Source organism: Pristiophorus japonicus, chromosome 32, assembly GCF_044704955.1.
Source record: "Pristiophorus japonicus isolate sPriJap1 chromosome 32, sPriJap1.hap1, whole genome shotgun sequence".
In the NCBI taxonomy this organism is placed as follows: Eukaryota; Metazoa; Chordata; class Chondrichthyes; family Pristiophoridae; genus Pristiophorus; species Pristiophorus japonicus.
Genome location: NC_092008.1, coordinates 1,290,694 through 1,305,201, shown reverse-complemented (window position 1 = coordinate 1,305,201; position 14,508 = coordinate 1,290,694). Strand labels below are relative to the sequence as shown.

The window sequence follows — 14,508 nt, the reverse complement described above, 5'->3', positions numbered from 1 at the left end:
GCAATATCTCCCACCCTCTCCTCCTCCCGAGGGACCTCCCAATATCTCCCTCGCCCTCCCCCTCCTCCCGAGGGATCTCTCAATATCTCCCTCGCCCTCCTCCTCCTCACGAGGGACCTCCCAATATCTCCCACCCTCTCCTCCTCCTTCCGAGGGACCTCGCAATATCTCCCACCCTCTCCTCCTCCCGAGGGACCTCCCAATATCTCCCTCGCCCTCCCCCTCTTCCCGAGGGAACTCCCAATATCTCCCTCGCCCTCCCCCTCCTCCCGAGGGATCTCCCAATATCTCCCTCGCCCTCCTCCTCTTCCCGAGGGACCTCCCAATATCTCCCTCGCCCTCCCCCTCCTCCCGAGGGATCTCTCAATATCTCCCTCGCCCTCCCCCTCTTCCCGAGGGACCTCCCAATATCTCCCTCGCCCTCACCCTCCTCCTGAGGGAACTCCCAATATCTCCCTTGCCGAGGGACCTCTCAATATCTCCCTCGCCCTCCCCCTCTTCCCGAGGGACCTCCCAATATCTCCCTCGCCCTCCCCCTCCTCCCGAGGGAACTCCCAATATCTCCCTCGCCCTCCCCCTCTTCCCGAGGGACCTCCCAATATCTCCCTCGCCCTGCCCCTCCTCCCGAGGGACCTCCTAATGTCTCCCACACCCTCCTCCTCCCGAGGAACCCAAGCTCTGGAACTCCCTCCCTAAACCTCTCCGCCTCTCTCTCCTCCTTCAAGACGCCCCTTAAAACCTCCCTCTGTGACCCAGCTTTTGGTCGCCTGTCCCAACTATCTCCTCTTGCGTCTCGGTGTCAAACATTTTACCGCACAACACTGCTGCGAATCGCCTTGGGACGTTTCACTGCATTAAAGGCGCTATATAAACGCACGTTGTCATTGTGCATTCGCTTGCCTTGTTGCCCCTCCCCCCCCAATGGGGTTTGGGGGAGGGGGGGGGGGGGTTACGCTAACCGCGCCCCCCACCCCCTCCACGCTAAACCCTCACCGTTGTCTTTTCCAGGCAGTGCAGGAGATGATGATGTTGTTGCTCGAACGCTGAGCGGTTCTTGGCGATCAGCGCCTGGCGATCGGAATCCGGGTCCTTGGGGAACGAGAGAGAGAGAGAGAGAGAGAGAAGGTAAAAGCAAACAATCGGCACAGGAAGAGGCCGTTCGGCCCACTGTACCCGTGCTGGCTCCGCGAAAGAGCGATTCAGTCAGTCCCACACTCTCCGCTCCTTTCCCCACCTCCCCTGCACGTGAATCCTCTTCAATTACACGTCCAATTGCCTTTCAAAAGTTGCGACAGAAATTTGATTCCTCCACCCATGCCTTCCAGAGCTTAACAGCCCTCCCTCCGTGTGGAGGGGTCTCTCCACGTTTCCTCCCATGGTTCTTTTGCCAGAGAGAGACAGTGAGAGGGAGAGAGAGAGAGAGAGAGACAGGACAGAGAGACAGAGAGAGAGACAGTGAGAGGGAGAGAGAGAGAGAGACAGGACAGAGAGACAGAGAGAGAGACAGTGAGAGGGAGAGAGAGAGAGAGAGACAGATATATATATATATATAATATACATAGAGAGAGAGAGAGAGAGACAGTGAGAGGGAGAGAGGGAGAGAGACAGATATATATATATATATATAGATAGAGAGAGAGAGAGACAGTGAGAGGGAGAGAGACACACAGATATATATATATATATAGAGAGAGAGAGAGAGAGAGAGAGCGAGAGACAGTGAGAGAGAGAGAGAGAGACACAGATATAGAGAGAGAGACAGAGAGAGAGCGAGAGACAGTAAGAGGAAGAGAGAGAGAGACAGGACAGAGAGAGATAGAGAGAGAGACACACAGATATATAGATATATATATATATATAGAGAGAGAGACAGTGAGAGGGAGAGAGGGAGAGAGACAGATATATATATATAGAGAGAGAGAGAGTGAGAGACAGTGAGAGGGAGAGAGAGAGAGAGAGAGAGACACAGATATAGAGAGAGAGACAGAGAGAGAGCGAGAGACAGTAAGAGGAAGAGAGAGAGAGACAGGACAGAGAGAGACAGAGAGATAGAGAGAGCGAGACACACACACACAAAGAAACAGAGACAGAGAGAGAGAGACACACACAGATATAGAGAGAGAGACAGAGAGAGATTGAGAGACAGAGAGAGAGAGAGACAGAGAGAGAGAGAGAGAGAGACAGGAGAGAGAGAGAGACTGAGAGACCGAGAGAGAGAGCGACAGGAGAGAGAGAGAGACAGATAGAGAGAGAGACAGATATATAGAGAGAGACAGAGAGTGAGACATAGAGAGAGAGAGAGAGAGAGACTGAGAGACCAAGAGAGAGAGAGAGAGAGAGAGAGCAAGACCGAGAAAGAGAGAGAGAGAGAGAGAGAGACTGAGACAGATAGAGGCAGAGAGAGAGAGAGACTGAGAGACCGAGAAAGAGAGAGAGAGAAAGAGACTGAGACAGAGATAGAGACAGAGAGAGAGAGAGACAGAGAGAGAGAGAATAAAGGAGTGAGAGATATATAAAGAGCGTCTCACACATACACCCCAGAGACAGCAGGAACCAAAGTGGGAAGGATTTATTGATAATGACAGAAGGGCAGGCAGAGACAGTCTGTGGGCGTGCCAAGGGGACTCATTGATTGTAAGTGCAGTCGGTCCCTCTGCATCACTGCAAGGCCCCCCCAGCCCCCAATAAACACACGGGGTGTCCCCGATAAACCTCACAGCGACAGGCGGGCAGGGATTTAATGAGGCTTGAGAGAAAGGACAGCGAACAGAGGCTGGCTTCCGAATGTTGCTCGAACGGCCCGTTCAGTCACTCGGTGAGCGAGGATAGTGCTGACTAAGGAAACGTTCGCTGTGCACAGGGTCACGTCAATTTACTCAACCCCCCCGCCCCCTCCACACCTCGCTCCCCAGGGTCAAGTGGATCAACACTGAAAACAGGCAGGGGGCTTGGGATTGTGTACAGTGGGAGTGAATGGGGAGGGGTTTGGGTCTATTGGGATTGTGTATGGGGGGAGTGAATGGGAAGGGGTTTGGGTCCATTGGGATTGTGTACAGTGGGAGTGAATGGGAAGGGGTTGGGTCCATTGGGATTGTGTACAGTGGGAGTGAATGGGGAGGGGTTTGGGTCCATTGGGATTGTGTACAGTGGGAGTGAATGGGAAGGGGTTGGGTCCATTGGGATTGTGTACGGGGGGAGTGAATGGGAAGGGGTTTGGGTCTATTGGGATTGTGTATGGGGGGAGTGAATGGGAAGGGGTTGGGTCCATTGGGATTGTGTATGGGGGGAGTGAATGGGAAGGGGTTGGGTCCATTGGGATTGTGTATGGGGGGAGTGAATGGGAAGGGGTTTGGGTCCATTGGGATTGTGTATGGGGGGAGTGAATGGGAAGGGGTTTGGGTCTATTGGGATTGTGTATGGGGGGAGTGAATGGGAAGGGGTTTGGGTCTATTGGGATTGTGTATGGGGGAGTGAATGGGAAGGGGTTTGGGTCCATTGGGATTGTGTATGGGGGGAGTGAATGGGAAGGGGTTTGGGTCCATTGGGATTGTGTACTGTGGGAGTGAATGGGAAGGGGTTGGGTCCATTGGGATCGTGTATAGTGAGAGTGAATGGGAAGGGTTTGGGTCCATTGGGATTGTATATGGGGGGAGTGAATGGGAAGGGGTTGGGTCCATTGGGATTGTGTATGGGGGGAGTGAATGGGAAGGGGTTGGATCCATTGGGATTGTGTATGGGGGGAGTGAATGGGAAGGGGTTGGGTCCATTGGGATTGTGTATGGGGGGAGTGAATGGGAAGGGATTTGGGTCCATTGGGATTGTGTACGGGGGGAGTGAATGGGAAGGGGTTGGATTGTGTAATATAAAATTCACGGATGCCCCTCCGGGAAGGAATTCAGACGACCTCCTGGGGGTCGAGTTGATCCCGATGTGATCGACCCTCCGAAGCTGACTGGGCAATCACGGTGACGGTTACAGGAGGCACACAGGTTAGCTACGGCTTGTGTGATTGGCTAGTTCAGCAACCCCCACGCCACGAACTGGCGGCAAACCCGCGCGAGATGCGAGCGTGACGGATCGCGATCCTACCGGATACAGCCCTCCGTTCTCCTTATATTTCAGGAATGCGTTGGTGGTTCTGGATTTGGCCAGGCGGATTCTTGCCATACGCACTTTCTAGAGAATCAGAGAGAGAGAGGGTGGTGAGCTTTACGTCAGGAGAGATCCATAAGGACAGAAGAAATAGGAGCTGGAGTCGGCCATTCGGCCCCTTGAGCCTGCTCCACCATTTAATACGATCGCGTCTGATCCGATCATGGACTCAGCTCCACCTCCCCGCCCGCCCCTTCACTCCCTTATCGCTCAAAAATCTGTCTATCTCCACCTTAAATATATTCAATGACCCAGCCCCCCACAGCTCTCTGGGGCAGAGAATTCCACAGATTCACCAGAAGAAATTCCTCCTCATCTCCGTCCTAAATGGACGACCCCCTTATTCTGAGACTATGTGCCCCCTAGTTCTAGATTCCCCCCACGAGGGGGAAACATCCTCTCTGCATCTACCCTGTCCAGCCCCCCTCAGAATCTGATACGTTTCAATAAGATCACCTCTCATTCTTCTAAACTCCAATGACACAGGGTGCTGGGGGAGAGAGGTTACTGAGTGACAGTGTGAGGGAGCTGGATTAACATCAAACACTCCCAGGGCAGGTACAACACTGGGTTAGATATAGAGTAAAGCTCCCGCTACACTGTCCCATCAAACACTCCCAGGGCAGGTACAGGGGGTTAGATACAGAGTAAAGCTCCCTCTACACTGTCCCATCAAACACTCCCAGGGCAGGTACAGCACGGGGTTAGATACAGAGTAAAGCTCCCTCTACACTGTCCTATCAAACACTCCCAGGGCAGGTACAGGGGGTTAGATACAGAGTAAAGCTCCCTCTACACTGTCCCATCAAACACTCCCAGGGCAGGTACAGGGGGTTAGATACAGAGTAAAGCTCCCTCTACACTGTCCCATCAAACACTCCCAGGGCAGGTACAGGGGGTTAGATACAGAGTAAAGCTCCCTCTACACTGTCCCATCAAACACTCCCAGGGCAGGTACAGGGGGTTAGATACAGAGTAAAGCTCCCTCTACACTGTCCCATCAAACACACCCAGGGCAGGTACAGCACGGGGTTAGATACAGAGTAAAGCTCCCTCTACACTGTCCCATCAAACATTCCCAGGGCAGGTACAGCACGGGGTTAGATACAGAGTAAAGCTCCCTCTACACTGTCCCATCAAACATTCCCAGGGCAGGTACAGCACGGGGTTAGATACAGAGTAAAGCTCCCTCTACACTGTCCCATCAAACACTCCCAGGGCAGGTACAGCACGGGGTTAGATACAGAGTAAAGCTCCCTCTACACTGTCCCATCAAACACTCCCAGGGCAGGTACAGCACGGGGTTAGATACAGAGTAAAGCTCCCTCGACACTGTCCCATCAAACACTCCCAGGGCAGGTACAGGGGGTTAGATACAGAGTAAAGCTCCCTCTACACTGTCCCATCAAACACTCCCAGGTCAGGTACAGGAGGTTAGATACAGAGTAAAGCTCCCTCTACACTGTCCCATCAAACACTCCCAGGGCAGGTACAGGGGGTTAGATACAGAGTAGAGCTCCCTCTACACTGTCCCATCAAACACTCCCAGGGCAGGTACAGCACGGGGTTAGATACAGAGGGGGTTGGAGGGGTACAGGGACAGGGAGGTGGAGGAGGGGAAGAGGTGGGGAGGGGTCGGATTGAGGGAAGGATGGTGGGGGGGAGGGGGGCGGGTGGAGTAGGGGGAGGGGTGGGGTGGTTTTGGGGGAGGGGTGGGGTCAGGTGTGGGGGAGGATCGGGAGGGGTAGGGGAAGGGTGGGGGAGGGGTCGGGGTGGGTTTGGGAGAGGGGTCGGGGGGAGAGGTGGGGTCGGGGCAGGGGGCGGGCTCAGGTGTGGGGGAGGATCGGGAGGGGTAGGGGAAGGGTGGGGGAGGGGTCGGGGTGGGTTTGGGAGAGGGGTCGGGGGGAGAGGTGGGGTCGGGGCAGGGGGCGGGGTCGGTGGTGGGGGAGGATCGGGATGGGTGTGGGAGGAGTCGGAGTGAGGGAAGGATCGGCGGGGGGGTGGGGGGGGGGAGTGGGGAAGGGTTGGGGGAGGTCCTACCTGTTGGGCCTTCATCTTGTCGGCACGCTGGTTCTGGTGGTAGATGCGGCTGAAGTTAGAGACAATGACGGGCACCGGGAGAGCAATGACCAGGACGCCGCTCAGCGAGCAGATGGAGCCGAAGATCTTGCCGGCGATCGTGCTGGGGACCATGTCACCATAGCTGGAAGGACAGCAAGAGTCGGGTGTTTAGAGCTTTCTCGCGATCCGTTGACGGGAGGCGGGAGTCGCTGGCCAGGCCGAGCGTTCCCGGACGCGGTTATTTGCACTCGCAAAACGCTCTGATTGGCTCTCCATCGTCACATGGCCCGACTGCTGATTGGCCGGCCCCAAAGGAGGAGCAGCCACTCCCAGAGGTTTGTACGGAAGGTGTGTCATCGGAACCGCCCAGCCCCCCAAGTTCTGAGTGACTTGGCAAAGTGCAATTCGAGCCATTCTAACTTCAGAACCCGGGAAGGATAGAGTTCCCCCAAGACAGGCCATGTCCCTGAACCCCCCCAATCCCATGCCCAAGTTCCTCACCCCCCCCCACCCATCCCAGCGGCAGACAAAGTTTCAGCTAATGGCCCCTTGAGAAGGAGGTGGTGAGCCGCCTTCTTGAACCGCTGCAGTCCGTGTGGTGAAGGTGCTCCCACAGTGCTGTTAGGGAGGGAGTTCCAGGATTGGGACCCAGCGACGATGGAGGAACGGCCGATATATTCCCAAGTCGAGGGATGGTGTGTGTGACTGGGAGGGGGACGTGGAGGGGGTGGTGTTCCCATGGACCTGCTGCCCTTGACCTTCTAGGCGGGTAGAGGTCGCGGGTTCGGGAGGTGCTGCCGAAGAAGCCTTGGCCAGTTGCCGCGGTGCATCTTGTGGACGGTGCACACTGCAGCCACGGTGCGCCGGTGGTGGAGGGAGTGAGTGTTGGAGGTGGTGGAGGGAGTGAGTGTTGGAGGTGGTGGAGGGAGTGAGTGTTGGAGGTGGTGGAGGGAGTGAGTGTTGGAGGTGGTGGAGGGAGTGAGTGTTGGAGGTGGTGGAGGGAGTGAGTGTTGGAGGTGGTGGAGGGAGTGAGTGTTGGAGGTGGTGGAGGGAGTGAGTGTTGGTGGTGGTGGAGGGAGTGAGTGTTGGAGGTGGTGGAGGGAGTGAGTGTTGGAGGTGGTGGAGGGAGTGAGTGTTGGAGGTGGTGGAGGGAGTGAGTGTTGGAGGTGGTGGAGGGAGTGAGTGTTGGAGGTGGTGGGGAGCGTGGCCCATCGAGCGGGGCTGCTTTGTCCCGGATGGTGTCGAGCGTCTCGAGTGTTGTTGGAGCTGCAACTCACCCAGGCAAGTGGGGAGTGTTCCCTCACACTCCTGACTTGTGGGTTGTGGATGGTGGAGAGGCTTTGGGGAGTTCAGGAGGAGAGACACTGGCCGCAGAATACCCAGCCTCTGACCCGCTCTTGTGGCCACAGTATTTATGTGTCTGGTCCAGTGAAGTTTCTGGTCAATGGTGACCCCCAGGATGTGGATGGTGGGGGGATTGGGCGATGGGAATGCCGGTGAATGTCACGGGGCGGTGGTTAGACTCTCGCTTGTTGGCGATGGTTATTGCCTGGCACTTGTGGGGCGCGAATGTTACTTGCCGCTTATCAGCCCGAGCCTGAATGTTGTCCAGGTCTTGCTGCATGTGGGCACGGACTGCTCCATTATCTGAGGAGTTGTGAATGGAACTGAACACTGTGCAGTCATCAGCGAACATCCCCACGTCTGTCCGTATGATGGAGGGAAGGTCATTGATGGATTGGCTGAAGACGTTTGGGCCTAGGACACTGCCCTGAGGGACTCCTGCAGCGATGTCCTGGGACAGAAAGGATTGGCCTCCAACAACCTTTATACAGCGCCTTTAACGGAGTAAAACGACCCCAGGCGCTACACAGCAGCAGTTATCAAACACAATCTGACCCCGAGCCACATAAGGAGGTATTAGGGACAGGCGACCAAAAGCTGGGTCACAGAGGTGGGACTTAAGGAGCGTCTTAAAGGAGGAGAGAGAGGCGGAGAGGTTTAGGGAGGGAGTTCCAGAGCTCGGGGCCCAGGCAGCAGAAGGCACGGTCACCGATGGTGGAGCGATTATAATCAGGGGGGGGTTCAGAATTGGAGGAGTGCAGAGATCTGGGAGGGTTGTGGGACTGGAGGAGGTTACAGAGATAGGGAGGCGTGTTGGTGTTGGAGGAGGTTACAGAGATAGGGAGGGGTGTAAGGGATGGAGGGGGTTACAGAGATAGGGAGGGGGTGTAGGGGCTGGAGGAGGTTACAGAGATAGGGAGGGGGTGTAGGGGCTGGAGGAGGTTACAGAGATAGGGAGGGGTGTAGGGGATGGAGCGGGTTACAGAGATAGGGAGGGGGTGTAGGGGGTGGAGGAGGTTACAGAGATAGGGAGGGGTGTAGGGGATGGAGGGGGTTACAGAGATAGGGAATGGGGTGTAGGGGCTGGAGGGGGTTACAGAGATAGGGAGGGGTGTAGGGGATGGAGGGGGTTACAGAGATAGGGAGGGGTGTAGGGGCTGGAGGAGGTTACAGAGATAGGGAGGGGTGTAGGGGATGGAGGGGGTTACAGAGATAGGGAGGTGTGTAGGGGCTGGAGGAGGTTACAGAGCTAGGGAGGGGTATTGGGGTTGGAGAAGGTTACAGAGATAGGGAGGGGTATAGGGGCTGGAGGAGGTTACAGAGATAGGGAGGGATGTAGGGATGGAGGGTATTATGGAGATAGGGAGGGTTGTAGGGGCTGGAGGGGGTTACAGAGATAGGGAGGGATGTAGGGATGGAGGGTGTTACAGAGATAGGGAGGGATGTAGGGGCTGGAGGAGGTTACAGAGATAGGGAGGGGTGTAGGGGCTGGAGGAGGTTATGGAGATAGGGAGGGGTGTAGGGGCTGGAGGAGGTTACAGAGATAGGGAGGGTTGTTGGGGCTGGAGGAGGTTACAGAGATAGGGAGGGGTGTAGGGGGTGGAGGAGGATACAGAGATAGGGAGGGGAGTAGGGGTTGGAGGGGGTTCCAGAGATAGGGAGGGGTGTAGGGGGTTACAGAGATAGGGAGGGGTGTAGGGGCTGGAGGAGGTTACAGAGATAGGGAGGGGAGTAGGGGTTGGAGGGGGTTACAGAGATAGAGAGGGGTGTAGGGGCTGGAGGGGGTTACAGAGATAGGGAGGAGTGTAGAGGTTGGAGGATACAGAGATAGGGAGAGGGTGTAGAGGCTGGAGGGTGTTACAGAGATAGGGAGGGGTGTAGGGGCTGGAGGAGGTTACAGAGATAGGGAGGGGTGTAGGGACTGGAGGGGGTTACAGGGATAGGGAGGGATTAATCGAATGGCGGGACAGGCTCGAGGGGGACTGAATGGCCTCCTCCTGTTGCTATATCTCCCCGTATCAAGTTGAAATTCACTCGCTTGCATAGTGCGCACAGATCTGACGAGATCTTTCGACGATTTAACCCTGAATTTGGAACTGGTTGGAGTTGCTGCAGTGCTGCAGTGCAGCCAGGCGAGAGCGATATTGCACCGATAAACTCACTGGAAGATGCGTATTTATAGAGCAGCTTTGATCACCCCAGGACGTCTCAAAGCGTTTCAGAGCCAATGAAGCAGGAGGGTGCTCCCTGTTGTAATGTGAGAAAGGCCAATTTGCGCACAGCAAGCTCCCACACACAGCGATGTGATAATGACCCGGATCGTCTGTTTTAGTGATGTTGGTCGAGGGATAAATATTGGCCCCAGGACACCGGGGAGAACTCCCCCTGCTCTTGTTCGAAATAGTGCCAGAGGATCTGTTCTGTGTTTGACACCATAATTGCCGCAGGGCTCAAGAATAGGAGCTGGGGAAAAGCAGTCACCAGATTAAAGCTCCCTCCACACTGTCCCTTCAAACACTCCCAGGGCAGGTACAGCACGGGGTTAGATACAGAGTAAAGCTCCCTCCACACTGTCCCCATCAAACACTCCCAGGGCAGGTACAGGGGGTTAGATACAGAGTAAAGCTCGCTCTACACTGTCCCCATCAAACACTCCCAGGGCAGGTACAGGGGGTTAGATACAGAGTAAAGCTCCCTCCACACTGTCCCCATCAAACACTCCCAGGGCAGGTACAGGGGGTTAGATACAGAGTAAAGCTCCCTCTACACTGTCCCCATCAAACACTCCCAGGGCAGGTACAGGGGGTTAGATACAGAGTAAAGCTCCCTATACACTGTCCCCATCAAACACTCCCAGGGCAGGTACAGGGGGTTAGATACAGAGTAAAGCTCCCTCTACATTGTCCCCAGCAAACACTCCCAGGGCAGGTACAGGGGGTTAGATACAGAGTAAAGCTCCCTCTACCCTGCCCCATCAAACACTCCCAGGGCAGGTACAGGGGTTAGATACAGAGTAAAGCTCCCTCTACACTGTCCCATCAAACACTCCCAGGGCAGGTACAGCACGGGGTTAGATACAGAGTAAAGCTCCCTCTACACTGTCCCATCAAACACTCCCAGGGCAGGTACAGGGGGTTAGATACAGAGTAAAGCTCCCTCTACACTGTCCCATCAAACACTCCCAGGGCAGGTACAGGGGGTTAGATACAGAGTAAAGCTCCCTCTACACTGTCCCATCAAACACTCCCAGGGCAGGTACAGCGGGTTAGATACAGAGTAAAGCTCCATCGACACTGTCCCTTCAAACACTCCCAGGGCAGGTACAGCACGGGGTTAGATACAGAGTAAAGCTCCCTCTACACTGTCCCCATCAAACACTCCCATGGCAGGTACAGGGGGTTAGATACAGAGTAAAGCTTCCTCTACACTGTCCCATCAAACACTCCCAGGGCAGGTACAGGGGGTTAGATACAGAGTAAAGCTCCCTCTACACTGTCCCATCAAACACTCCCAGGGCAGGTACAGGGGGTTAGATACAGAGTAAAGCTCCCTCTGCACTGTCCCATCAAACACTCCCAGGGCAGGTACAGGGGGTTAGATACAGAGTAAAGCTCCCTCGATACTGTCCCATCAAACACTCCCAGGGCAGGTACAGGGGGTTAGATACAGAGTAAAACTCCCTCTACACTGTCCCCATCAAACACTCCCAGGGCAGGTACAGCACGGGGTTAGATACAGAGTAAAGCTCCCTCTACACTGTCCCATCAAACACTCCCAGGGCAGGTACAGCACGGGGTTAGATACAGAGTAAAGCTCCCTCTACACTGTCCCCATCAAACACTCCCAGGGCAGGTACAGGGGGTTAGATACAGAGTAAAGCTCCCTCTACACTGTCCCGTCAAACACTCCCAGGGCAGGTTCAGGGGGTTAGATACAGAGTAAAGCTCCCTCTACACTGTCCCATCAAACACTCCCAGGGCAGGTAGAGGGGGTTAGATATAGAGTAAAGCTCCCTCTACACTGTCCCATCAAACACTCCCAGGGCAGGGTACAGGGGTTAGATACAGAGTAAAGCTCCCTCTACACTGTCCCATCAAACACTCCCGGGGCAGGTACTGGGGGTTAGATACAGAGTAAAGCTCCCTCTACACTGTCCCATCAAACACTCCCAGGGCAGGTACAGGGGGTTATATACAGAGTAAAGCTCCCTCTACACTGTCCCATCAAACACTCCCGGGGCAGGTACAGGGGGTTAGATCCAGAGTAAAGCTCCCTCTACACTGTCCCATCAAACACTCCCAGGGCAGGTACAGGGGGTTAGATACAGAGTAAAGCTCCCTCTACACTGTCCCATCAAACACTCCCAGGGCAGGTACAGGGGGTTATATACAGAGTAAAGCTCCCTCTACACTGTCCCATCAAACACTCCCGGGGCAGGTACAGGGGGTTAGATACAGAGTAAAGCTCCCTCTACACTGTCCCCATCAAACACTCCCGGGGCAGGTACAGGGGGTTAGATACAGAGTAAAGCTCCCTCGACACTGTCCCATCAAACACTCCCAGGGCAGGTACAGGGGGTTAGATACAGAGTATAGCTCCCTGTACACTGCAGGGAAAGGGGAACTTTATTGTGTGCTGATTGAAGTGTGAGTCAGTGGGGACTGTGTCCGTCTGTCGATGCCAGCCTGTGTAATTAACCCCGGGCAGAGTATATCAGCCAGTCCATGCTCTCTCTCTCTCCCCCCTCTCAATATCACCAGCTGTCAGTGACGTCAAGCCATGGCTTGATCGGTCGTCGTACTGTCGGTGGGAGAGGCCGGTCTGGCCCCTCTCTCCCACCCCCCTGTCCCCGGGCCCACTTCGAGCTCAGCATGTCAGTCGTGGCAGCAAAGGAGAGCAGGATGGAGACTCGCTGCTCTCCCTCTCTCTCTCCCTCCCCCGCCCCCTCTCTCTCTCTCCCTCCTCTATCTCTCCTGCCCCTCCCTCTCTCTCTCTCCTGCCCCCCTCTCTCTTTCTCTCCTGCCCCCCTCTCTCTCTCTCTCCTGCCCCCCTCTCTCTCTCTCTCTCTTGCCCCTCTCTCTCTCTCTCTCCTGCCCCCCTCTCTCTCTCTCTCCTGCCCCCCTCTCTCTCTCTCTCCTGCCCCCTCTCTCTCTCTCCTGCCCCCTCTCCCTCTCTCTCTCCTGCCCCCCCTTTCTCCCTCCCCCCGCCCCCTCTCTCTCTCTCTGCCCCCCTCTCTCTCTCTCTCCTGCCCCCTCTCCCTCTCTCTCCTGCCCCCCTCTCTCTCTCCTGTCCCCCTCTCCCTCTCTCTCCTGCCCCCCTCTCCCTCTCTCTCCTGCCCCCCTCTCTCTCTCTCTCTCCTGCCCCCCTCTCTCTCTCTCTCCTGCCCCCCTCCCTCTCTCTCCTGCCCCTCTCTCTCTCTCTCCTGCCCCCCTCTCTCTCTCTCTCCTGCCCCCCTCTCTCTCTCTCTCTCCTGCCCCCCCTCTCTCTCGCTCTCTCCTGCACCCCCCTCTCTCTCTCTCCTGCCCCCCTCTCTCTCTCTCCTGCCCCCCCCTCTCTCTCTCTCCTGCCCCCCTCTCTCTCTCTCCTGCCCCCCCCTCTCTCTCACTCCTGCCCCCCCCCCTCTCTCTCTCCTGCCCCCCCCCTCTCTCTCTCCTCCCCCTCTCTCTCTCTCTTCTCCCTCCCCCCACTCCCTCTCTCTCCCCCCCTCTCTCTCTCTCCCCCTCCCTCTCTCTCCCCCCTCTCTCTCTCTTCCCCCCCTCTCTCTCTCTCTCTTTCGCCCTCTCTCTTTCGCCCCTCTCTCTCTCTCCCTCTCCCCCACTCTCTTTCTCTCCCCCTCTCTCTTTCCCCCCCTCTCTCTCCCCCTCTCTCTCTCTCCCCCTCTCTCTCTCCTCCCCCCTCACTCTTCTCCTTCTCCCCGCTCTCCTCCCCCCCTCTCTCTCGCTCTCTCTACCACCCTCTCTCCCCCTCTCTCCCCCTCTCTCTCTCTCTCTCTCCCCTCCCCCCTCTCTCCTCCCCCCCTCGCGCTCTCTCCCCTCCTCTCTCTCCTCCCCCCTTTCTCTCTCTCTCTCCCCCGCCCCTCTCTCCCGCTCTCTCTCCCCTCCTCTCTCTCTTCCCACCCCTCTCTCTCTCCATCTCTCTCCCCCCCTCTCTCTCTCCCTCTCTCTCCCTCTCTCCTCCCCCCCTCTCTCTCTCCCTCTCTCCCCCCGCCCCTCTCTCCCGCTCTCTCTCCCCCGCTCTCTCTCTTCCCACCCTCTCTCTCTTCCCACCCCTCTCTCTCTCCCTCTCTTTCCCCCCTCTCTCTCTCCCTCTCTCTCCCCCACCTCTCTCCCTCTCTCTCCCCCACTCTCTCTCTCCCCCTCGCTCCCCTCCCTCCTCTCTCCTCCCCTCTCTCTCCTCCCCCCTTTCTCTCTCTCTCCTCCCTCCTCTCTCTCTCCTCCCCCCTTTCTCTCTCTCTCCTCCCTCCTCTCTCTCTCTCCCTCTCTCTCCCCCGACCCTCTCTCCCGCTCTCTCTCCCCCCTCTCTCTCTCCCTCTCTCCCCCCCCTCTCTCTCCCTCTCTCTCCCCCACTCTCTCTCTCCCTCTCTCTCCCCCCCGCTCTCCCTCTCTCCCCCCTCCTCACCTCTCTCTCTCCTACCTCCCTCTGTCTCTCTCCTTCCACCCCTCCCCCGCCACTCACTCTCTCCTTCCCCAACCCCCTCTTCTCTCTCCTCCCCCCCATCCCCCTCTCACTGAGATTCCTACCTTCCCCACCTTGTGTGCATTGCCGGGATGCCAGTTGCCATGACGACCGGCCCACGTCACTCGGGGAGGCCGAGCTGTTGCCGCGGTGACTAATGGCAGCTTTTAGCGGCTGGCCCTGTTCCCAGGTTCGGGCTCAGGTTCCCCGAGGGAGCCGGGCCAGCTCGGGAGTGGGCTCAATCTCCAGGCTCCATCGGGGGAAGGCCCGAGGCTC

General features: G+C 56.7%; 1 protein-coding gene across 1 annotated transcript in view; it reads right to left on the bottom strand.

Annotated features, from left to right (window-relative positions):
• Positions 1 to 14,508, bottom strand: part of kcnd1 (potassium voltage-gated channel, Shal-related subfamily, member 1) — a 71,724-nt gene that overhangs the window by 1,619 nt on the left and 55,597 nt on the right. The window contains exons 3-5 of the mRNA XM_070869015.1: positions 6,193 to 6,355; positions 4,090 to 4,176; positions 983 to 1,089 (exon numbers count right to left, since the gene is read on the bottom strand). Of these exons, the coding sequence (XP_070725116.1) occupies positions 983 to 1,089; positions 4,090 to 4,176; positions 6,193 to 6,355 (357 nt within the window). The remainder of the gene's footprint in view (positions 1 to 982; positions 1,090 to 4,089; positions 4,177 to 6,192; positions 6,356 to 14,508) is intronic.